Source organism: Chiloscyllium plagiosum, chromosome 2 (genome assembly GCF_004010195.1).
Source record: "Chiloscyllium plagiosum isolate BGI_BamShark_2017 chromosome 2, ASM401019v2, whole genome shotgun sequence".
NCBI classification, from domain to species: domain Eukaryota; kingdom Metazoa; phylum Chordata; class Chondrichthyes; order Orectolobiformes; family Hemiscylliidae; genus Chiloscyllium; species Chiloscyllium plagiosum.
The window spans coordinates 87,048,062-87,073,601 of record NC_057711.1 but is presented as its reverse complement, the minus strand read 5'-3'; the positions used below and the strand labels follow the sequence as shown (position 1 = coordinate 87,073,601).

Sequence of the window (25,540 nt, the reverse complement as noted above, 5' to 3'; positions counted from 1 at the left end):
GAAACCCATGCAGACACAGGGAGAATGTGCAAACTCTACACAGTCAGTTGCCGGAGTGGGAATTGAACCTGTTGGACAGTATTTGTTTGCACTAGATGCAGAAGTAGCAATAGATTGCCACTGTAAAGGAGAGAACCAAGTCATGGGAGTCATTGGCACTTGGGCCAGTCTCATTGACATTGTAAAGGAGAGACTAATTTACCCGAAATATGTCCAATCACACTCATTCTCTTACTATCTCTTTGATCAATCTTCGCTGGTTCCCTATTCTCATGTCACAGTTTCAAGATATTTTTGATTACTCCTTAGTCCAACTTTCCTGTAGCCTGATTCAGCTCGAATGTTTCTTTACACTTTGCCTTCTCTTCAACTTCTATTCCCCTCTCCTCAATCCACTTTTTGTTCCACAACCTCCAAGGTTTTCAATTCTATATCTGCCTTAAGACTCTCTACTTTGCTATCGCTATCCTTCAAAAGCCACCTAAAGAGCTATGTCTTTGGAGGAAGAGGGTTTTAAAGTAACGATCAATGTCCTAATTTCTGACTGTATTGTCTCTATGAAGCACTCCATATTTAAAAAGGTGTCACAAGTTTAATTTGGTGTTACAACTGAAGATTATTAGGAATGTTTATATTTCGGCTCAACAAATATTACATCATTGGATCTATTCAAGGAATATTTACCCCAAGTCTTACCTTCATTTTCCCACTGTATTTAGGATCAGAAATGGTGATAAAAGCTTCCTCTTTGCTCTGTTGTAAAAACTCTGGAAACTTGCAAAACACACGCTCACAGATTCTTCTGACAGTAGATGCCTCAATCAAAGACAATTATCAAAAACTTTAATTAAGCTGAGATTAAAATACTATTAAACATCACACAGCATTAATTCAAGTATAGAATATGAGAAGGAACATGTTCCATCAAGCTGACTCCTATTTTAAGCTCCCGGAGATGGTTATAAATCACAGAAAAGTCTCCCAAGGTAGAATATGTAAACTCATTCCGGACTTCAGAGAACATGCAAATGAAATTCCCAGACATGAATGTAAATTTTTAACAAAAAATATTCATGGTGGAAAGGAATTTTAAAGAGGAGTCTCAGTGCCACATTCAGTAGCACCAATCGATTCTTCTTTTTTTGGAACACCTTTACCACATTTGTAAGAAGGGGCAAGAAACCGCTCTGGATCTGGCTTTCAGCTGGGGCCCAGTTGCCCTCTTAATTACAGTTCAGATTGGAGGTCAGTGACACTCTACATTTCCCCTTAAATTGCAGAATATTTATACATACCGCATTACAATGGTTATATGCAACATTGACATCAGTGTTTGCCATATTCCCTCTAATCTATACACCCAATGCTGTAAATGCACCATCAATGATGGATAACTTCATAGTCCACTTTATGTCCTCTCATCATTGCATGACATTTGCTAGACCACTTATCACCTGCCCTTGGGCTCTTATGATTGTCGTCTACATTTCAACACCGATTGTTGTATCCTTCCTAGATATTTTCCAGCTGCATCATGTATGTGCTTATTATTAATGACTTTTCAAATAGAGTCATAGAGCTGTACAGCATGGGAATAGACCCTTCAGTCCAATTCATACAGATATCCTCAATAAACCTAGTCCCATTTGCCAGCATTCAGCCCATATCCCTCTCAACCCTTCCTATTTATACAACGATCCTGATTCCTTTTAAATCTTGTAACTGTACCAGCTTCCACCACTTTCTCTGGCAGCTCATTCCAAACACACACCTGCTTTACTCCACGTAAAATTGGAATATTATCGGTTTTACAATTAAAACCTTCAATATACGTAAAGTTCCCTTCATATAGATCCTTGATTAATTGAATAAATAGTACCGGGAGCTGAAGTCTTCTAAGCGCTGAAGTCTCCTGCATGAAAATGTTGCCCCTTTAGGTCCCTTTTAAATCTTGCCCCTCTCATCTTAAACCTGTGCCCTCTAATTTTGGACTCCCCCACCCAAGGGAAAATACCTTTTCTATTTACCCTATCCATGCCCCTCATAATTTTATAAAACTTCTATAAAGGTCACCCTTCAGCCCCTGACACTCCATGGAAAATAGCCCCAGTCTATTCAGTTTCTCCCTATAGCTCAAACCGTCCGACCCTGGCAACATGCTTGTAAATCTTTTCTGAACCCTTTAAGCTTCACAATAACATCCTTCCTATAGCAGACAGACCAGAACTGCATGCAGTATTCCAAAGGCGGCCTAACCAATGCCCAATACAGCCACAACATGACTTCTCAACTTCTATACTCAATGCACTGACTAATAAAGGCAAGCATACCAAACTCCTCCATCATTATCCTGTCTACCTGGGACTCTACTTTCAAGGAACAAAGATCTCTTTGTTCAGCAACACTCCCCAGGACCTTACCGTTAAATATATAACTCCTGCCCTGATTTGCCTTTCCAAAACGCAGCACCTCGCATCTTTTTAAATTAAACTCCATCTACCACTCCTCGGCCCGTTGGTCTATCTGATCAAAGTCCCATTGTACTCTCAGGTAACCTTCTTTGCTGTCCACTATATCATCAATTTTGGGTGTCATCTGCAAACTTACAATCATACCCATGTTCACATCCAAATCATTTTATATAAATGATGGAAAGCAATGGACCAAGCATCACCCATAGGCCTCCCACCTGAAAAGCTACCCTCCACCACCATCGGTCTTCTACCTTTGATGCGGAGATGCTGGTTTTGGACTGGGCTGGACAAAGTTAAAAATCACAGCACAAGGTTAAAGACCAACAAGTTTATTTGGACGTACTAGCTTTCAGAATGCTGCTCCTTCATCAGGTAGCTCAACTGATGAAGAGCATCGCTCTGAAAGCTCGTACTTCCAAATAAACTTGTTGGACTATAACCTGGTGTTGTGATTTTCTTCTACCTTTGAGCCAGTTCTGTATTCATCTGGCTAGTTCTCCCTGTATTCTGTGATCTAACCTTGCTAACCAGTCTACCATGACGAATCTTGTCAAATGCCTTACTGAAGTCCACATAGATCAAATTCAGCTATGCAAAACATATCCCTTGCTGACCTTAGTACTGAAAATTAATAAGGATGCTAATTTCTACTTACTGTTATAATATTTGAAGCTCTAATATAAAGTTATATATAGTTAAACCTAACACTATGATTCTGTGACAAAGCTAACAATTTTGGGAATAGTTTCCCTCTTATCAAATTTGCAAAATGGCAGTTATTTTCTCAAGGTCATAATGACCATGTCTCAAAACTGTTTCTGACCCCCTTACGATATTTGTCTCTAAGTACTCATACAAGGTTATCTAATTTGTACCTTTTTGTTGTCCTAATCTTCTTGCTGATAGAGAAAAAAGTTTCTTTCAGGGTGCCTCTGCATGATAACTGCCTTCAGAAACTTAATTACCTAACATCTAATAAATTTAAACAACGTGTCTACTCTCGTATGTAATTATAATTATTTAAAAAGCCTGATCTCGAGTAGGTCAAGTTTTCCCTTACTATTTCATATAAAAACAGGAAATTTCAAATCAGATAACTTTCATCAGAGTAGCAGAGTATTACCGTTTGCATTCTAGTCCCATCTTACTAAGACTATAGGTATTTTGTTGTCAGTCTGTGAAGGCCATGATTTGAGCTGTATGAAATACTACATCTACTACAATTTCCTTCAATTGTGTCAGGTAAAAATGAAAACCCCTTATTGCCATTTTATCATATTTAACTATGGGCAGTACAACAATTCAAAATAATGAGTTTTTAAACATAGCTTACACAGCTCAAGAGTAGAGTAGTTGTCACGGCATGGAAAAAGTACTTATTTTTATTCTCATACAATTCAATGATGTTCCAAACCAGTTTTAGATCTATAAAAAGGAATATGATAAAGGAGCGCATAAGGAGATATTAGGTCTAAAATGCTGATCAAGGAGACCAGTTTTAAGGGGACCTTAAAAAGGAGGAAAATGAGGGAGAAAGGAAAGTGATGTAGCTAGAATAATTCAGATATCAAATGAGCCCCGACTGGAGCACGATTCTACCACGATTCTACCTTTATACATGGACCAATGAAAATAATTAAATGGGTATTTGAGACATACTACAGTCATTCAAAATTTCTGCAAAGTTAAAAACACCGCTAGTCTCCTTACACTATTCCTAATCAGTTCATTTGTTTTTCTTTATGAAACGTTTTTGCATTTGGATCTGTACCCAACGGCTTGCTATTTGAAAGTTCTCAGTCAAACTGCTGCTTTCTGATCTTTTGAATGTCCTCCCTTGTGTATGCTTTAAGAACAATCTTTTTCAGACCCATACCTCATGGCAAGGGACTGCTAACACCTTTGTAAACAGACATCTTGCCTTTAATTCAATTTATACATTTTCTAAACAGGAGACAGGGAATATTTGAATTGATGTTTTAGATCACTAGCTTTCTGGATTCAAAGCAAACCATAAGACCAGCCTTTAGTTCATGGAGAGACAACACGAGATTAAGTGAAATCCCTTATAACAGAAGAATACCATCATTGGTTATGCAAACCTTCTTGCAAATAATACTTTAACAGTATGTGAAAAGATGAATGCCATTGTGGATAAGGGTCCAACAGAGAGAGCTATTAGCTTGCTATCAGGGAAGCCTTACAAGAACTTGCATTTACATAGCACCTTTCATGATATATGACCCAAGGAGGTTTCCAGTCAAATAAGTACATTGAAAGTGTAATCACCCTTGTAATGTAGGAGGAAAAAAAGAAAATCAATCTATATATGCACAGGAAAATCCAAGAAAGAATAATAAATAAAGCCTTGATTGTAGACCAAATATTGTTCAAGATACCCTAACATTCCTTTGATTATGCTATGGACATTTTACATTTATTCAAGATGACAGATGCAACTTTGGTTTAACACCTCATTGAAAGACTGCAGCTCCATCGGCATTGCACAGAAATGTCAACATCAATTGTGTTCAAATTTCTGATGTGGGGCTTTAGCCGACAAAGTTCTGACTGAAGAAGCAAGTGTGCTAGTGAATGAATCTAAAATAACATTAATTTCTCAATACAATAAGATCAAAGAATTACCTGCATCTTGCTTGTGCTTTCATCAGGCTGCAGGAGTGCAACATGGTTGGATACTTTACGGAGGATGGCCAAATAACTAAAATAAATTTGCCGTACAGTAGTCCCGTCCTGATTTTGCTGAAAAGTAAAAGCATTTTTAAAAATTCAATACATCTAGAAGTAAGTAGACTGAATGATTCCATTTCTAGATTTAACATAATTTGGGACCTCAATATTGTAATCACATTTTCAAACTTAAACTTTATCTTGGAGACTTCCACTCTTGCAAATACATATTTTGAATTTATTTTTAAAAACAATTTTGCACATACGTGGCTGTTGTTCTCTAAAAGAGATGAAAATTGTATTCCTTTCTGCACTTTCATTTTACATTTGCCCATCTCTGCTCTTCCAATTAACATAATGCAACATCTTTCAAAACTGACACGCTCCCACAATTAAGAAAAAGACTTAATCATGTCGATCACATTTCTGGACATTTTGCACGAAAGGAAACTACTTGGAAATGTGGTGATGTAATATAATGGAGCAGTGGATTTTGGCAGTGAACAGTCCCATAACTCAAGAGTCAACAAATCTCTTTTGATGGCATTATTTGAGGGAAGAACTTTGGCTAGGTCACCAGAACTTGAATAAAGTCATGAGATTATTAATTGTCCACCTTTGCAAAGACAGGCAAACAGCTCATTACCTCATCATAAATATGCCACTTTCAAAGAACATTCCATCAGTATAGGAGTGTCTGACTAGACAACATGCTCAGTGCCTGGGTTGGGCGTGAAGTAAATGCCTCAAACTCAAAATGACAGCGATTAAAACTGATCTTTACTGATATTTTTCATGTAGAATTCATTGAGTTAATATACTGCCCTTTCACCTATATGGAGTCTGAATCCAGCCAGACTGAAGTATTTTCTCTGTCAGTTTTAAGGCTCCCACATAAAATGGGTCTGGACAATCTCAATCATATCTCTGTCAGGCCCTGGTCACAACACCAAACAGCTCACAACTATGTACTAAAATTGCAGAGATCACAAAATGGGTAAGAAATGAAAGTTCATAAGGCACTAGTGTAGGGTTAAACTGCATCGGAGTTTAACAGGATGAAGTTTTACTCTGAAATAAGTATGTGCTATTCACAAACCAGAGTTAATTCTCTCACTGGCTGTCAAAAGTTCAAAAGTGTTCCATTCAGTAGCATTGACACCCCTTGCCTTGATAAGCAGAAAAGCTCAGCCAAAAATATACATATCAAAACCAGCGGTATTTATCTACTTTAACAAAAAGTAGCAAGGTCAGAATTTTAAGCAATTGCCACGAAGCGGTCACCTTCTGATACATTCACTACTTTTAATGTCCTAAAGAAACAAATGAACAGTTCACAATTCAACACAGTACACTGAACTCTGAACAGAATATGTGCTACTGTTCCTGATTACTTTTATTCATTGTTACAATTGTAGCACTCATCACCTCTCAAGTGAAGTATACAATAAGTGAGAGCACTTGTCTTAACATTGTGCTTACAGAGCAAGCTAGTTTCAGACAAAAAAGCTCTGGTTTTAACACTGTGGCTAGATTTCGAGCAGATTAAAATCAGCTATAAGTTTCCCTTTTCAAAATAAATGCCATGTGAACATACAGATCAAACACAGAAATAAAATGGAAAATGTAAATTTAATTTTAAAAAAGTTTCCTACTCATTTTACTGAATAGAATAGCCTTCATTGTCACATGCGCTCGAATGAAAAGTTTATAATGTCGCCGCTTGGTGCCATCTTAGGTACAGGGTACCTAGGTATAGATACTTTTAAGTTGTTGCAGAATTGAAATAGTTAAAAAAAAGACTAGCAGAGTTTAAAAATATAGGTAATAGGGTTTAAAAAGTCCAGAGTGAGAATAAAGAGCACCTTTAAAGTACTCAAGTTATAGCCCTTTTCCACCAGGTTCATGCCCATGAGCTTCAGAACACAAGGACATGCTGCCTCCACGCGCTGGCATCTGTCCAAGACTTGTGTCCCAGCTCAGCCCCCACTCACTCCACTGCCGCTCCAGCCACAAATCACTTGCAGGACTCATCTCGCGCTCACTCGGCTGCCATTCCAGGCTCCAGCCACAATGTGTTTCTGGGACTTGGCCTGCGTTCATTCTGCTCTAGCTGCGACTCGCTACTGGAACTCAAGCCACACACCCTCTGCTGCAAGTCGTCTCTAATGCTGGGCAGGTCTCTGACTCTGTTCTCCATAAGAGGAAAATAAAAGGAAAAAGGAGCTGGCGAGCAGAGGAGATCCAGCTGGAGAACTTTTCTCTGCTGCCATCTTAATAAGATGTAACTCATGTTTACTGAACACAACGTTCTAGCCTTTGAATTTTTCCCCAAGAAGAACCTCTACATGTGCTGTGATGCAACTTACCTTGTAACAGCAGCTTTTTCTTTTTCGGCCACTGTTGCAATCACAAGCATCCCAGCCACGCAGTACCAGTTTTAAATCCTCCGTCTCCAGTACTGCCTTATATATTGCCTTCTGAAACTCAGTCAAAGAACAGTATATCACCTGAAAATAACAATATATTTTAAAGTAGGGAATTCAAAGCTTTCTTTCCATTTACTGATGACCAGTCAGGCTACCAATAGCTAGCTTTAGTAAACAAACAATAAAGTCAGTAAATAATAAGAGGACAGCCTATGTTATTGTCTCTCAGAATCAACTGAAACATGGGATACGAATAGCCAAGATCAATTACAGTGATAGCAAATTTCAATTAAAGTTACTGTATGAGGAAAGGGGTGGACTTGATTAGGTTTCTACCAAACCCATATAACAGTTGAAATATGTCACTGAATGAAGGGAGAGCTCTGGCTAAAGTAGCCGCCTGTCCAGTTTCTTTTCGCAATATGACAGCTGAATTCACATGGCACAACTGGTATTTTGTTGGAATATTTCTATACCAGAGCCAGAAGCACACTATGAATGGTCAGCAGGGAATCATCACAAAGAGTTTGGGATCTTGAGCCAAGTCTAGTTCACAATGAACGTTTGTGGAACTGATAACTTAATTTGCTACAATTCTGAGAATGAAAAGTTTGTTGGTCTTGTATTTTTAGTCAGGAATACAGAAACACTGCCAGACAGCATTTTATTACCCGATCGTTTTTCTTTGGTAGCTGATCGCTGATGAGAGCCTTAGTACGCCTCAGAAACCAAAATGACAACCGTTTTGCCAATTGTCTCATAGCCTTTCGCCCAACAGCCAGTTCTCTTTTGGATGCTGTGTGTCTCTGACCAAATTCAATTGGATTGCAGAACTCTTCCTTAAAATGATCTCTGCTGCCAAGGCAACCTGGTATTGCCCTATAAGTACAAAGAATTGAAGATCATTTCAACATTTCTTTCATTCTGGATGGGTACAGGAATAGGAAGGATTTAGAGGAATATGGGCCAAATGCTGGCAAACGGGACTTGATTAATTTAGGATATCTGATAGGCATTGACAAGTTGGACCAAAGGGTCTGTTTCCGTGCTGTACACCTCAGCAAGATTCTAATATTTTAACCAACAGCAAAAGCTGTGGGTGTACATGTTTCAAAATTTTCTAACTCTGCACCCGAAGTCTTGGTGGAGGAGGACAGATGTTTTTATCTTTGATGGGCAAGAAGAAACCCATAGAACACAGCAGTAGGAGTAGGCCAATCAGCTCATCAAGCTTGCTCTGTTATTCAATCTGATCATGGCTGATCATCCACCTCCATGCCTTTTTCTTACACTACTCAATTATTCCTATATACCATACTTAAGAGAGCACCAGCATATAACAGGATGACCATTTGCCTGAGAGATAGGTGCTGACCAGCATCATAATGAGATCAGCAGCCAGTTAATCTGGAGCTGCTGCAGGTGCAGCATAATATTCGACATCAGTTCAAAAGTGCAGGCACAAATTCAAGTGATAAAATCTCTTGGAATTCTGTCTCCTGTAAGAAGTTCCACTATTGCTTGTTAACTCAGGATTATTCGGGGAGTCTGTAGGCCATGGGAAACTACTTACAACTACTGGCAAACAAAATGGGAACAGGTGGCTCACAGTTTTAACGCTGAAAATGCCAACACAAACTTTCTCACATGTTTCTCTGCACCAGGCAACAACCAAGGTCAAACTCTGGAGTCGTTTATCCTCCTAACAGTTGTCTTTTGGTCTGACCTATTGACACTAGGATGAAACATAATGCAAGCAGACTAGTCAACCACATTGTTAATGACAAACTGACATATTCCTTGCATCTACTTATGCTTAGATATTTCATCATCTGAAATAATTAGCCACTTCTAAAATAAGTATAATTACAACTTACCAGTCCATGACACACCAAAGTTCATACATGTTGTTCTGTAAAATGGTTCCAGTTAGGCCAATTCTAATCTTGCACTTCAATGCCTTTAAAGCCTGTGTAATCTGAGCTTTAGGATTCTTTATCTTATGAGCTTCATCCACAAACACAGCAGACCACTCAATGCTGTTTAAGAAATGAAAAATTAAGCACACATTATACTGTAATTCTCAAGGTTTACTTGGTCTCTTTGACAGCACTATTGATAATCTACTGACCTGTAAGTAAGAAATTTCAGAACAATAACAATATAGCTGTGCATTGTTGCTGCAGTAAATACTTCTGCTACTGAAGTCAGATCTAATGAAATGTTCAATATTTTGCTTTCTTTCAGGACACTAAAACATGCTAAGGGGCCAACTTTTCCCAAATAAAACACATATATATGCACATTGTGTTTGCTTAACAATAACAAATTGCTCTGTGGGACGCAGTTTCTGTCTTCCTCCACTTCTTTTCGCACTATATCTGTGGCCAAGAGATTTTAAAATCACTTCTTCTGTTATTGTTCAATTTCAATAAATTACCAAATGTTTATACATAGATTGCCATGAATCATCAGCTATATCTTAATTTGAGGATGGCATCTTCTCAGGATAATTAGTTCCTCAAAAAAGTGTGCAATGACACCAAGATTTAAAGCTAGATTACCTTAACTGGAAAGGCATTTTTCAGTCTTTTAGTAAGTAAGTAATAATACTCCAGGACACTTGCAGTAACTCAAATTTGTCAGCGAATTGTTTAAAACATGGACTACCAGCTATTCATCATTATCCTACCTCTTCTTTAATTTGCTTACAAACTATCAAATTCCTATTTTTTTCTCAAAGGTCTTTGATTTGAATATTAATCAATTTCCTCTCCACAGATGTTAACTGACCGGCTGAATACTTCTAGCATTTTCTATTTTTAATCTCACATTTTACAATGCTGATCTAAATTCATTTTAATATTTCACAATAGAATGGATCACAAAGAGCTGGCAAATACAAGTACAGGCAATACCTATTGCAGTATTCATTATCAGGTAGGGACTAGGAATCACAATGCATCCTCATATCACTCAGATGGCACTGCATTCTACAACACTGCTTTTACATTGGAGTTAAAGTATTTTCTTAACAAAACAATAACTTTCAGTTATTAAAGTTTTAATCCCACTGGACTACTAAGGAAAAGGTGGTCTGTACATGCATAAATTGGACATTGTGTGGATCAGCCTCTGCATCAAGTTCTGGAAGTAGATGGGATTTTTCAAACCACTCTACATTTAATATGTCCAAAACTAACAACTAAATGCCATAAGTAACATCTTTCAATGCAATTCGACCTTAATACATTATAATGAAAATCTAATTACCAATTGATATCATCCAAACACAGGCGGACTGTTTCATAGGTTGTGAGAGCAATCTCACACTTCTTGCGTCGAATACAACTGAGAGTATGGTCTTTTTGGTTACCATGCAAAATATAAACTCTAAAATAACCCCAGGTTTCCAATTCATCCTTCCAGTTGTACAGCACAGACAGAGGAGCAATGATGAGAAAAACCTTCAAAAGAAGCAAGAAGGCTGCTTTTAGGTCCAATGTAGACAAGTTGACACTTAGTAAACAATAGGCTGATTAAGGAGAGTCATCGTATATCATGGAAAGTAAGTTTTATCTAACTAATCGGACGATAAGAGTTTTTTTCAACAGACTCACCAATTTGATGGACAGAGGATATTCAAAGTATAGGATAATGCATGCAAATTTGGAGACAATATTACAGCATGGGTAGCACCCTGGTTAGTAAACAGAACAACTTTGGATAAAAGTGACCTTTGTAGCTTGACAGCGACAACTGACATCTTCAGAGATCAGTGCTGGAGCCTCTTCTTTTCATTCTACATTAAAATGAGCTGGACTTGGCAAAATGAGGGGAACACAGGTTTTCAGATTATGTTACATTACTAGTTTTGGTAAATTGTGAAGAGAAAATATTGATAAATTAAATTACAGGTAGATATATGACGACGAATTGTGGATGCCGAAGATCTGAAAGCAAAACAGAAAATGCTGGCGAAACTCAGCACATCTGGCAGCAAATGTGAGAAGAAAGCAGCATTAACGTTGAGTTCAGTGACTCTTCATCAGAACTAATAGATTGCTGATACCACCAGTTATCGTGCCATATAAAAGAACAGCAATCAAATTTTTAACTAGATGGAATTTGGAATTTAGTGTTCAGATAGGACATCTTTTGAATCAATCTTTGTAAGGATATACTGGTTTTGGAGAAAGTCCAGTGATGACTGGCTAGGATAACAAAGAAAAGATGACTTGCATAAGAAAAGATACAAGGTATGTTGAGAGATTACGTAAATTTTGGCTGTACTGTCAGGGGTGCGAACGGTTAGGTAGACGGCGTTGAGAGGATGAGACAGGGAAGTTTCAGATGGTAAATCTAGAGACTGAATTTTTCTGTACAACATTTAGTCTTAACAAATGGATTCTCAATCTTGGACTTAGTTAGCTTGACAGGCTTGGTTTAGTCAAATGCAGTGCACTAGAACAGATTGTAGGGTCAGGTAGGTCTGATCCCACAAGTACAGAGCGATGTTGAGAAACCTGGTGGTCTGGAGGAAAGCACACTTCCACTTCCCAGGAAATGGACTTTGAACAGATAGGGTCCAAGCACAGATCATTATGGTAACCTACTAGTCACGACAATGAGCCAATTATTCCTATGCTGTTTCTGACAGTTAACCTATTCTCAATCCATGATCATATTACACCTAATTTCTTATAATTTAGCTTTGTTTACTAAACTCCTGTGTCGGACTTTATCAAAAGCTTTATGAAAATCCAAATATACCACATGCGCCAATTCCCCTTAACTGACTCTACTGGTAACAACCTCAAACTCTTAACAGATTTGTAAAAGACACTTCCCCTTGACAAATCCTTGACTTCCTCTTGACTTTTTCTTGAGAATTCTTATCTAAAGATTCAGTAGTCAGATCCTGCATAACAGATTCTAGTATTATGTCAGGCTAACCTGTTTGACGTTATCTGGTTTCTCCCTTTTTTATTTCTTAAACAGTGGGGTTACATTGACATCATTTCAACTGCTGGCATTGCTGCAAAATTAATACAGAATTTTGAAAGCTGATCACTAATGCATCCTGAAGCTCCCTCTCTATAGGATGAAGATCATTGAGTCCATTGGGATCTGTCAACTTTCAGTCCTGTTAATTTCTTGAATACTACTTTTTAAACTAATTTCTTTCCATGCCACACTGTCATGAGACTCTTGCATCTTCTCTATCTCAGGCGATCTTGTGCCTTCTAGTGTGATGACACAAAAATTTCTTATTTGGCTTCTCTGCCATTTTTCCATTTCTTATCATAAATTCTCATATCTCTGCCCACAATGGAGCTACATTTGTCTTTACCTTTGTTAAAATTAAAAAGATAAGTTAAGAAGCTTTTGCAATCCAATTTTTTCTTTCCATTTTACATTCAAATTATATTTCTCTATCAATTCCATGGTACTCCTTTGCAGAATTCTAAGGCTTACAACTCTTCTGACAACTTTATAAAGCCTTTTTCTTTAATCTAATACTATTTTTATTTTCTCTTATTAACCATGGCTTCCTTACCTTTCCTGTCAGGTATCTCTCCCTTAAAAGAATGTACAATATTTGAAAGCCAATCATTAATTATTTTTAAAAAACTGATCTTGCTATGAACCTGGAGCTTCTGGCCCCGAGATACAGCTGTCACCACTGCATCACAAGACCTGCTAGCTAATGTTAATAGTGAATAAATATTATTATTGGTAAGTTATTTTAAGGTTCAATGAACAATTTTCCAGCATTAAAACAAAACATCACATTTCTGGTAAAGGAAGATTTGCAAAAAGATACAGGCCAAAAAGGATTACTTTGTCATCATGTCTTTTCGATTCCTTTCTCATGGTCTTCAGGACAAACTTAGGCATGTTATTCTCAATATCCTCGCTGGTTCCTGTTTTATGAAGTACAGCTGCTAGAAAGGAAATAACCTGTGAAAAGCATCATTAACAGATTATATTGTTTCATAGCTTCCTCACATTTCCTCTTCGGTATTCACTAAGCTCATCTCTGCAAAGTTTCATTTGTGTGTTTCTCAATTAAATCCAGTTCAAATAATGGCCAAGACACTTTATACACAAGGCACATGAGCACCTCATACATCGGCATAGAATTCACCTTATGGCTCTGAACTCACTTTCTTTGCACTAAATCACTTTGTACTTACTTGAAAGTTGACAGCTTCTGCATAATTTCTGCATCACTCTGTATAATGGTCTTATAGTCTAAGTGCTTTCTGTTGCTGGAACCATTTAGCTTTCATACCGTTAACACCATATGTAAAGCCATTCTACACACCACTTCAGATACTGCAAGCCAGGAACAACCTCTCACACAGTTGTTTTAAGTGTCTACATTCAGCCCTGAAGAAGGGTTACACCCAAAATGTTGACTTCTCCACCTCCTGATGTTGCCTGGCTTGCTGCGCTCTTCCAGCCTCCTGTTTGTCTATCTTAGATTCAGAACAAAAACAAAAGAAAACGCACACCCTGCATTGTGGACAAGGCAGATGGTGAAAAGGCCAGTCCTTTTTTCAGCTGACTAACACAGGAGACTACATTATTAGCCCAAACAAACCTGGGTATTCATTGCAATAAGGCTCATATACGAGAACTCTCATGATTGCATGCATCATTTCCACTCAACAGCTCTCATCTGCCTCACCCTCCTGAATGAGGATTGGATGGGTTGAGCTATATGGAGAGGCTGAATAGACTGAGCTATTTTTTCTGGAGCATCAGTGGCTGAGGGGTGAGGGATATGGATAGTGTGAATAGACAAGGATTTTTCCCCAGGCCGGGAAAGGCCAAAACTAGAGGACATCGGTTTAATGTGAGAGGGGAAAGGTTTAAAAGAGACAAAGGGGCCACTTTTTCATGTCGGGGGGGGGGGGGGGGAGTTGCTTATACAGAATGAGCTGTTAGAAGTGGAGGAGGCTGGCACAAGTATAACATTTAAAAGGCACCTGGATGGATATATGAATAGGAAGGGTTTAAAGGGGTATGAGCCAAATGCTGGCAAATGGGACTAGATTTATTTAGGCTATCTGTTCTGCATGGACGAGTTGGACAGAAGGATCTGTTTTCATGCTATACAGCTCAATGACTGATTAAATATATCCTGCACAACATTTCAGGGAAGTCAAACTATTTCAATTGTAGAATCCTCAAGGAAGTGTCAAATGTTTGCTCTAGCAAAGCAATTGTGCTGTTGAGAATATCAAATAGTAAAATGCATCCTGGAGGCCCAGAACTTACTTTCTTTGCTGCACTTGTGCTGCACCCTTATGCTCCACGTAACTAGCCTAAGGCAAACTATCCATAATCAATTTAATGTTACACAAGACCAAAAGACATAGGAGAATAAGTAATTCGTTTGTCCCATTGTGTCTGCTCCACCATTCAATAATGTCATGGCTCATCTGATAATCCTCAGTTAAGACTTTCCTGCTTTTTCACCATAACCATTGATTCACTTATGGAATAAAAATCTGTCTCTCTTTGAATATTCTTAATGACACAGCTTTGACAGCCCTTTACAGTAAAGAATTCCACAGATTCATCACCCTTTGAGAGTGACTTCTTATACTGAGATGTTCCCTCTAGTTTTCTACTCCTAAAAGAGGAAACAGCCTCTCCGCATCTACCCCTAAGAATCATTATTGTTTCGATAAGGTTAACCTTCATTCTTCTCAACTATGGTAAGTAAATGCCAACCTACTCAACCTTTCAACATAAAACAGTCCCTTCAAACCCTGGATTGCCTCCAATGCCGGGACATCTTTGTTTAGATGAGGGGACCAAAACTGTTCACAGTAGTCCAGCTATACAAGTGCCCTGTATATTTTTAGCAAGGACTCCTTATTTTTACATTCCATTCCCTTCAAAATACGACCAATATTCTATTTGCCTTCCCTATTACCTGTTTCATAATTTCAAAAGTTACATACTCCATAATATTTCATTAGTTTTTTTTGATTTAACAATGTCTCAACACTGATTTTACTCCTTTGTTATCAGAGTCTGCTCACTTTTCCTTGTTCTGTCCATTTTTTCCCATCATGAAATAAATTTTTCATGCAGAAATAATCAAGGAGTCATCTTCTAGTGTTTTCAAAACTGAAATTCTCAGAAAAGGTAATGCTGTCACAGTTTGCTTTTGTTCCAGAAAAGCTTTATCAATGCAAACAAGATAATAAAACAATATGACTTTGAGCTATATTGTGATGAGCTGAAGACTAAGCACGAAGCTGGCAAGTGATATTCATAAGATTACCTGAACAGTTTTTCCAAGCCCCATGTCATCACCAAGGATACATCCTCTGCCACATAAATAATGCCTAAAAATGAACTTTACTCCATCTCTTTGATAGTCTCGCAAGTATCTATTTATAGTATATGGCACACATATACTGTCTTCAGACAATTTCAAAGAGATCTTGGGGCCTGGTGCCTTTTTGTCACGAAAGAAGGGCTTCTCCAGATTATCATCATCAAATATAAAACCTTTCCAACATTCGCGGTTGCTTTTCCTTTTTAGTGAGTTCAGTGCCACAGTATCAGTAGCTTCATTAAAGTTGGAAAATCTTACAACTGCCATAGTTTTGCCATCTTCATCTGTGGATATTGATTTTATCATAGCCTCATGTAGCTTATCATCTCCAGAAAAAGGGGCAAAAACCCAATCTCCAACGAACCAGTTTTCTGAAAACAAAGTAATCCACAACATAAGCAAATGAGAGCAAAATGTCAGAAATTGTAGCCAGCGCAATCAGAAGCAAATTGCAAACAAAATTATTTTTCAACTATTCAAGGGTTGTCATGCATACCTGCTCCTGTACCAATATTTGATTCAGAAGTTGATGCACTTAGCTCCATTTGTGAAAGGATGTTTCAATGTGTTTCAAATCTGAGAAAAATAAAAATAGCCAAAACCTTGAAATTCATAAAATTTGACTTATGTCGACTAAGATCCTTTTTTTTTCTCTCTGCTGTTACCACACACTCTGCCAATGATCTCACTAACCCATGACACCAATTCCCTCAAATCTTTGGCCTGTCCAACTCCCCACTGTAAGGAAGGTTTATAATTTTAAGAATTCCATTTTGTTTTTGTGTGCAGCCCTTCTTTATCAGGTATCATCTGCACAATGAGGAGGTTTGGAATGAGAAAGGTCATTTATGTAAACTACTACAGCAGCACACAGAACACTGGTTCCTCAGATCTCTTTGCATATAAACTAGGAGTAGAAGGGCCAGTGTGCTTCTTATGCCATTCAAAATGTCACGGCTAATCCTTTGTCTCAATACCATATTCCCACTTCCTCCCAATACCTCTTGATGCATTCGAAATCTAAAAACAAATCTTATTTGTTCAAAGTTGAATCAGAACATTGAGTCAAAGTTATTACAGCATGAAAAGAGGCCTTTCAGCCAATCACGTCAAGGCTGAACATCGAGCATCTACTTATTCATAGAATATAACAGCGCAGAACTGGCCCTTCGGCTCTTGATGTTGCACTGATCTGTGAACTAGTCTAAGCCCATCCCCCTAACTATCCCATCATCATCCATGTGCGTATCCAAGGATTGTTTAAATCTCCCTAATGTGGCTGAGTTAACTACATTGGCAGGCAGGGCATTCCACGCCCTTACCACTCTCTGAGTGAAGAGCCTGCCTCTGACATCTGTCTTAAATCTATCACCCCTAAATTTGTAGCTATGCCCCATCGTACAATCTGACGTCATCCTCCTAGGAAAAAGACTTTCACTCTCTACCTTATCTAATCCTCTGATCATCTTGTATATCTCTATCAAATCCCCTCTTCGCCTTCTTCTCTCCGATGAGAACAGACACAAGTCTCTTAGCCCTTCTTCATAAGACCTTCCCTCCAGACCAGGCAACATCCTGGTAAATCTGCTCTGCATCTTTTCCAGTGCTTCCACATCCTTCCTATAATGGGGCGACCAGAACTGTACGCAAATTTCAAGTGCAGAGCTGAAAATGTGTTGCTGGAAAAGCACAGCAGGTCAGGCAGCATCCAGGGAACAGGAGAATCGACGTTTCGGGCATAAGCCCTTCTTCCCTTATGAAACAGGTAAGGAAGAAGGGCTTATGCCCGAAACGTCGATTCTCCTGTTCCCTGGATGCTGCCTGACCTGCTGCGCTTTTCCAGCAACACATTTTCAGCTCTGATCTCCAGCATCTGCAGACCTCACTTTCTCCTCAAAAATTTAAAGTGCAGCCACACTAGCGTTTTGTATAGTAGCAGCAGGACACTACAATTCTGGAACTTAATCCCTCTACCAGTAAAACCAAACAAACACAGTGTATGCCTTTTTAACAGCACTATCAACTTGGGTGGCAACTTTCAGGGATCTATGTACATGGACTCCAAGATCCCTCTGCACATCCACATTACCAAGAATATTTCCATTGACCCAGTACTCTGCTTTCCTGTTATTCTTAATAAAGTGAATCACCACACATATCTGCATTGAACTCCATCTGCCATCTCCCAGCCCTATTCTGCAGTTTATCCAAATCCCCCTGCAACATTCTTCCACACTTTAGTGTCATCTGCAAACTTACTGACCCATCCACCTATGCCTGTATCCAAGTCATTTATAAAAATGACAAACAGCAGTGGTCCCTAAACAGATGCTTGTGGCACACCGCTAGTAACTGGACTCAAGACTGAATATTTTCCATCAACCACCACTCGCTGCCTTCTTGCAGAAAGCCAGTTTCTAATCCAAACTGCTAAATCACTCTTAGTGCCATGCCTCTGCATTTTCTCCATCAGCCTACCATGTGGAATCTTATCAAAGGTTTTACTGAAATCCATGTACACCACATCAACTGCCCTACCCTCATTTACAGGCTTAGTCACCTTCTCAAAAACTTTAATGAGGTTTGTGAGACATGACCTGCCCTTGGCGAAACCATGTTGACTATCTGCAATCAAATTGTTGCTTGCTAGATGATTATAAACCCTATCTCTTATAATTCTTTCCAAAATGTTTCTTAGAATAGACATAAGGCTCACTGTTCTATAATTACCTGGGTCATCTCTACTGCCCTTCTTGACCAAGGGCACAACATTTGCAATCCTCCATCCTCTGGTATGAAACCTACAGACAATGACAACTCAAAAGATCAAAGCCAAAGGCTCCAACACCTCCTCCCCAGCATCCCAGAGAATCCTCGGATAAATTCCATCTAGTGCAGGGGAAGTGTCTACCTTCACTCTTTCGAGAATTGATAACACCTGTTCCTTACTAACCTCAATCCTTTCTAGTATAATATTTCGTATCTCATTCTTCTCCTCTACAATATTCTCCTTTTTCCAAGTGAAAATAGATGAGAAATATTTGTTTAGTACCTCAGCGATCTCCACAGGGTCTCCACTCAACTTCCCACTTCTGTCCTTGACTGGCCCTATTCCTACCCTAGTCATCCTTTTATTCCTCACATACCTAAAGAAAGCTTTAGGATTCTCCTTAATTCTACCTGCTAAAGACTGCTCATGTCCTCTCCTTGCTCTTCTTAACTCTCTCTTTAAATCCTTTCTAGCTAATCTGTAACTCTCCATCGACTCATCTGAACCATCTCACCTCATCGTCACATAAGCCCCCTACTTCCGCTTAACAAGAGATGCAATTTTTATAGTAAACCACGGTTCCCTTACTTTAATCGCTTCCTCCCTGCCTGACAGGGACATACCTATTAAGGACATGCAATATCTGTTCCTTAAACCAGCTCCACATTTCGACTATCCCCATCCCCTGCATTTTGCTACCCCGTTCTATGCATCCTAAGTCTTGCCTAATTGCATTATAATTGTCCTTGCCCCATCGATAACTCTTGCCTTGCATGTACCTATTCCTTTCCATCGCTAAACTAAACGTAACTGAATTATAGTCACTCTCTCCAAAATGCTCACCTACCACTAAATCAAACACCTGGCCTGGTTCATTACCAAGTACCACATCCAGTGCGGCCTCCCCTCTTGTCGGCCCTTCGGCATACTGTGTCAGGAAACCCTCCTGCATACATTGGACAAAAACTGATCCATCCAATGTACTAGAGTTATAGCGTTTCCAGTCAATGTTGGGGAAGTTAAAATCCCCCATAATGACCACCCTGTTTCTTACACTCCTATCTGGAATTGTTTTGCCGATCCTCTCCTCCACATCCCTGGAACTCTGCGAAGGCCAATAAAAAACTCCCAGCAGTGTGACCTCTCCTCTCCTGTCTCTAACCTCAGTCCATACTATTTTAGTAGAAGGGTCCTTGTCAAAGGTTCTTTCAGCCACCATTATCCTTGACTAACAAGACCACACCTCCCCTTCTTTTACCGCTTTCCCTGTTCTTAATGAAAGATCTAAACCCTGGAACCTGCAACACCCATTGTTGACCCTGCTCTATCCATGTCTCTAAAATGGCCACAACATTAAAGTCCCAGGTACCTATCCATGCTGCAAGCTCACCTACCTTATTTCAGATACTAGAAGTAGACACACTTCAAACCAGTTTGCTGTTTGCCAGCACATTCCTGCGACCGTGAAATCCTGTCCATGCCCTCCTAACTCTCATCCTCTGTCCACTGGAACTACACCTCAGGTTTCTATCCCCCTGCTGAGCTAGATTAAACCCACTCTAATCCCATTTTCCAGTACTTAGATTATAGCTTTGTATGCAATGGGGTTTCAACTATTCATCTAAATATACATGGAAAATATAGAAAGAGAGCCAACAACCAGCATCATGTTTTATAAACAAACATTTAATATTAAGACCAAAACAATTCAGAGCATCAGACTTTAAGATCCTTTTGGAATCATAAAATCATAGAAACCTAAAGCGCTTGAAAATCATTCTGCTAATCGTAGCTGTGCTAGCACTTCAGAAACAGCAGTCATGTTTAGTACTGTATCTCCACACTTTCTGCCTCTAAGTTTCTCAAGTTCAACTCCTTTTCAAAATGATTAATAAAATTGCTGCCATCTTTTTGGGTGGCACATTCTAAATCTTGAGAACAACCCAAGTGAAAATATTCCCATTCATCTCTCCTTTAGATTCTTATCCCAATAATTTAGGATCTGTGACTTCTAGTTGCTGACACTCAGGAAAGCCATATACCTTTTTGACTAAGATATTATTTTACTCTGCCATTATTAGGCATTTATGCATACTGTATGGATAACAAGACTGTGCTCCCAAAGTACATTTCAAATTTCTGTGCAATGAACTCCTTCTGGCCATAACACCATTCTGTCCATGTCATTCAATTCCCTATCCTCATCATGATCTACTACTTTGCCAACTGTCAGATAATCTGCAAATTCACTGAGTGCTCCTCACAACCAAGTATGGGCAATTCAAATTAGATCTAAGAATAAACGGACTCAAAACTGACAATTTGGGAACACCACTGTAAACTAGATCACAATAATCCATTCATTACCACCTTGCTTTCTGTCTCTGATCAATTTTGTATCCACATGGCCATAGTCTCCTTAAATGTATAGACTTCCATCTTCTAAATCAGCCACCTACAACAAGTATTTGACAAACTGCCACAGTAGTTCAAATATGTTAACATCTATTGCACTACACTGATCAACTCTTTTTGTTAAATAATTAAATCAAGTTAATCAGACATAAGTTAACATTAACAAATCTAGATCTCGGTCCCGCCTCTCTAACCTGTTCTTTGCCTTCCCAAGCCATAGACCACAGTCAGTATGAATAGGCAACACCCCCTCCACTATAATCCTCAACACCAGTGCCCTGCAAGGCTGCACACTCAGCCCCCTGCTATATTCCTTATATATTCACACCTATATGGCCAACTGCCATCCCAACTTTGTAGGTCAGATCTCAAACAACAATGTGACAGAATACAAGAAACAGTCTGAGTGCTTAGTGTCACGGTGTAAAGACAACAATCTCTGCATCAAGGTCAGCAAAACAGTGAAACTGGTCACTGATGTCAAGAAGTGGAATGAAGGCCACACTCCTTGTGCTAAAGTGGAGATGGTAGAGAGCGTCAAGTTTCTGGGAGTGATGATCAGCAATCTGTCTTCATTCACCCACATCAACGAGACGGTCAAGAAAGCACAAAAACACCCCTACTTCCTCAGGAGGCTAAGGAAATTCAGCAAGTACATAAAGACTCTTGGAAAAAGTGAGGACTGCAGATGCTAGAGATCAGAGCTTAAAAATGTGTTGCTGGAAAAGCGCACCAGGTCAGGCAGCATCAAAGGAGCAAGAGAATCAACGTAGCAAGAGAATCAACGTTACGGGCATAAGCCCTTCTTCAGGAAACAGAAAGTGCATAAAGACTCTTACCAACTTTTATAGATTTACCATAGCATTGTATGACAACTGCTCTTCCTAATACCACAAGAAACTACACAGTGTTGTGTACACCTTCCAGTCCATCACACAAATCATCCTTCCATCCACTGACTCCATCTCTACTTCCCGCTACCTTGGGAAAGCAACCAACATAATCAAAGACCCCACCCCACCCAAGTTATACCCTCTTCCATCAGGCTGAATATATAAAAGTTGGAATATACGTATGAGTAGATTCAAGAACAGCTTCTTACCCAGTTATCAGACTTTTGACCAAACCCCTCAAATGTTAATTTTGATCTGTCTCTGCACCTTCTCTGCAGCCATATATTCTGCACTCTGTTCTGATATCCTATATCTCAGTACATGACAGCAATAAATCAAATTCAAATCTGTACTGTTTATGGGTGTTTGTTATGCACAGCTTTGCCTCTTTCATCAGCTTTAAAGCACTTTTTAAAACATCCTGTGGTTATGAAAAGCAAATCTTTCACACGTTCTAATCAGCCTCTCATTATTCCTTTCCCTCCTTAACTTCCAATCTTCGCCCTTATTCTTTCCCCAGTGCATCTCCACACCTCCTTAGTTATTTTGTCCTCCTTTTACACTGCATCCCGAATCCTGCGAACACCGTATCTGGGAAGTTAAATCATTACTTCAACTCCTCTTCATCTTACTATCAAAGCTAGAGTTACAGAACGGACCAAGATTACTGAAGGCACCTCCAACAACTCTTTCCCCCCCTCTTTCACTAATTTATTGAACGCAATCTTGCACACAGTGGTTTGACTACCCGGGGGGTAAACTAACAGGACGTAAGGACCAATGAATAAGACAGTGTTAAGGTTTTGCCTCATCGATTTTCTATCCGATCACTGACAACACCCCCAGAAGGGAACGGAGGGCACTTCACTCACCAGCGATTATCGGTATCACAGCCACATTAACCCCATCCCCGTCTCCCCCCCGCCGACACACGCACCTATCAACAGCTCCAACCGCCTCTCAGGCACCTTCCACCCGGAAGTGGTATCGACATGACATGGTCACGTGACAGGCGCTACATGTCCCAATAACGGCACTCGCTGGCTGCCTCCGAGAAGGTGCGGTTAACTGTCTCGTGACGTTTCCGAGGCGGGAGGTAGAAGCAGTCTGAAAGATGAGTTATTCTCTCAACAAGCTTCTTTTCTGAGTTTTTCTTTTAATCAGCCTGTGGCAATGATGTCATTTACGACATGCCTTGAAGTAGGTGGGACTTGAGAATAGGCTTCTGGTCCAAAGGTAGGGACGATACCACTGCACCACAACAGCTTCCCCCCCCCCCCCCCCGTCTTTATGTACACTTAAGAAACCCAGCTCAACCTTACCGCTTTACACTGCCCACTGCGCAATACCCAGTACTAACATTATCAGGAGAACTGGTCCTTCTTGCCTAACCTGCCATCAAAGTCTGACTGGTTTTGAAACATTATTCCTACCCCTATGATCTTATATTCACTTTTACATCTTTTAATGTTGAGAAATTCCTTCCAGTTAAATATGGGGAAGACTGAAACTTTCAGAACAAAAGCAAAATGCTATGGATGCAGAAAATCTGAAACAAATACAAAATTCTAGAAAAACCCAGCAAGTGATTAGATTACTTACTGTGTGGAAACAGGCCCTTCAGCCCAACAAGTTCACACCAACCCACCGAAGTGCAACCCACCCAGACCCATTCCCCTAACACTACGGGCAATTTAACACAGCCAATTCACCTAACCCACACATTTTTGGACTGTGGGAGGAAACCCAAGCACCCGGAGGATACCCACACAGACAGGGGGAGAATGTGCAAACTCGACACGGTCAGTTGCCTGAGGTGGGAATTGAACCTGGGTCTCTGGCGCTGTGAGGCAGTAGTGCTAACCACTGTGGCACCCAAAGTCTGGCAGCATCTGTGGTAAGAAATCAGAATTAATGTTTTGAATCTGATCTGACTTCAGAATTCAAAGGTTGGAGGTTCTATTGTTCTTTATTTGTTACTGAAACCTTCAAACCTGCCAAAAACTTTCCACCTTAGCTACAAATGACTGTCTTTCCTTGGGAATTGTCTCTTGCTAAATCAACAGCAGCTTATATTGAGTTTTAATGTAATAAAACAGACACAAAATGCATCACAGGAGCATTATAAGTCAAAATACAACACCAAAACAGAAATTGAAATAATAACTCAGATGACAAAAAGTGTTGTTCAAGATGTTTTAAGATCTTAGGGAAGGTGATGATAAAGTTTTGATGTCACTGGACTAGTAATCCAAATAGAGTCATGAAGATGTATGGCACAAAACAGATTCTTGAGTCTAACTCATCCATGCCGACCAGATATCCTGAATCAATCTCGTCCCATTTGGCCCATATTTCCCTAAGCCTTTCCTATTCATGTACTCGACCAAGGCAATCAAAAAGAACACCTTCTTCACTATCTTATAGTGACTCCACTTTCAACAAACTATGAACCTGTACTCCAAAGTCTCTTTGTTTGACAACATTCCCCGGGACCTTAACATTAAGTATATAAGTCCTGCCGTGATTTGCCCTCCCAAAATGCAGCACCTCACGTTTATCAAAATTGGACTCCATCTGCCACTCCTCTCTGCCCACCTGATCAAGGTTCCATTGTACTCTGAGGAAACATTCTTTGCTGTCCAATACATCACTAGTTTTGGTGTTGTCTGCAGACTTACTAACCATACTTCCTACGTTCACATGCAAATCATGTCCAAGTCCAAGTGACATGGTTCCAATCCCACCATGACAGCTGGTAGAATTTTAAAAGGGCAAAGCAGATCAGCAATAGTATCATGGAGGAGCAATTCCTGAAGTGTATACAGGATGGCTTTCTAGATCAATACTTTGAGGAACCAACTAGCAAACATGCCATCCCCTACTGTGTATAGTATAGTGAGAAAGGAATTATTGGTATTTCAGCTATATGCCCTTGGGATAAGTGACTATTTTACGGTAGAATTCCCCATCAAGATGGAGAGTGATATAGTTGATTTTGAGACTAAGGTCCTGAATATAAATAGCAGAAACTATGATAGTATTAGGCATGAGTTGGCTCAGATAATTTGAGAAGCGTTACTCAAAGGGATGATAGTGGAATGCCAAATGTCCCAAAGAGCACATGGGTAAAATGCAACAATTTTTCATTCTTGTCTGGCACAAAAGTCAAATAGGAAAGGTGGCCAAACCATGGCTTCCAAGGGAAATTAGAGCTACTATTAGATCCAGAGAATAGTCATACAAATTGTCCAGGAAAAAACTGAAGAGTGGGGACAGTTTAGAATTTAGCAAAGGAAGACAAAGGAATTGATTAAGGGTAAATAGGGTATAAAAGTAAGCTTGCATGGAACATAGAAACTGAGTGCAAAAACTTCAATAAGTATGTGAAGAGATTTGTAGGCCCGTTATAGTCAGAAACTGCAGAATTTATAATGGGGGGGAACAAAGAAAATAACGTGTCAGAAATGTTGGGCAACACAGGATTTAGTGAGAGGGATGAA

General features: G+C 39.4%; 1 protein-coding gene across 2 annotated transcripts in view; it reads right to left on the bottom strand.

Moving 5' to 3' along the window:
• The window catches only part of ercc6l2 (excision repair cross-complementation group 6-like 2), an 89,881-nt gene extending 66,921 nt beyond the window's left edge, over nucleotides 1-22,960 (bottom strand). For both annotated transcript variants that reach the window (XM_043713493.1, XM_043713497.1), the window contains exons 1-10: nucleotides 22,910-22,960; nucleotides 16,456-16,535; nucleotides 15,903-16,330; nucleotides 13,439-13,558; nucleotides 10,868-11,061; nucleotides 9,472-9,633; nucleotides 8,266-8,473; nucleotides 7,535-7,675; nucleotides 5,121-5,237; nucleotides 697-816 (exon numbers count right to left, since the gene is read on the bottom strand). In XM_043713493.1, coding sequence (XP_043569428.1) covers nucleotides 697-816; nucleotides 5,121-5,237; nucleotides 7,535-7,675; nucleotides 8,266-8,473; nucleotides 9,472-9,633; nucleotides 10,868-11,061; nucleotides 13,439-13,558; nucleotides 15,903-16,330; nucleotides 16,456-16,504 — 1,539 coding nt within the window. In that variant the 5' untranslated portion in view covers nucleotides 16,505-16,535; nucleotides 22,910-22,960. The remainder of the gene's footprint in view (nucleotides 1-696; nucleotides 817-5,120; nucleotides 5,238-7,534; nucleotides 7,676-8,265; nucleotides 8,474-9,471; nucleotides 9,634-10,867; nucleotides 11,062-13,438; nucleotides 13,559-15,902; nucleotides 16,331-16,455; nucleotides 16,536-22,909) is intronic.
• Between the last annotated feature and the right edge of the window lie 2,580 nt (nucleotides 22,961-25,540).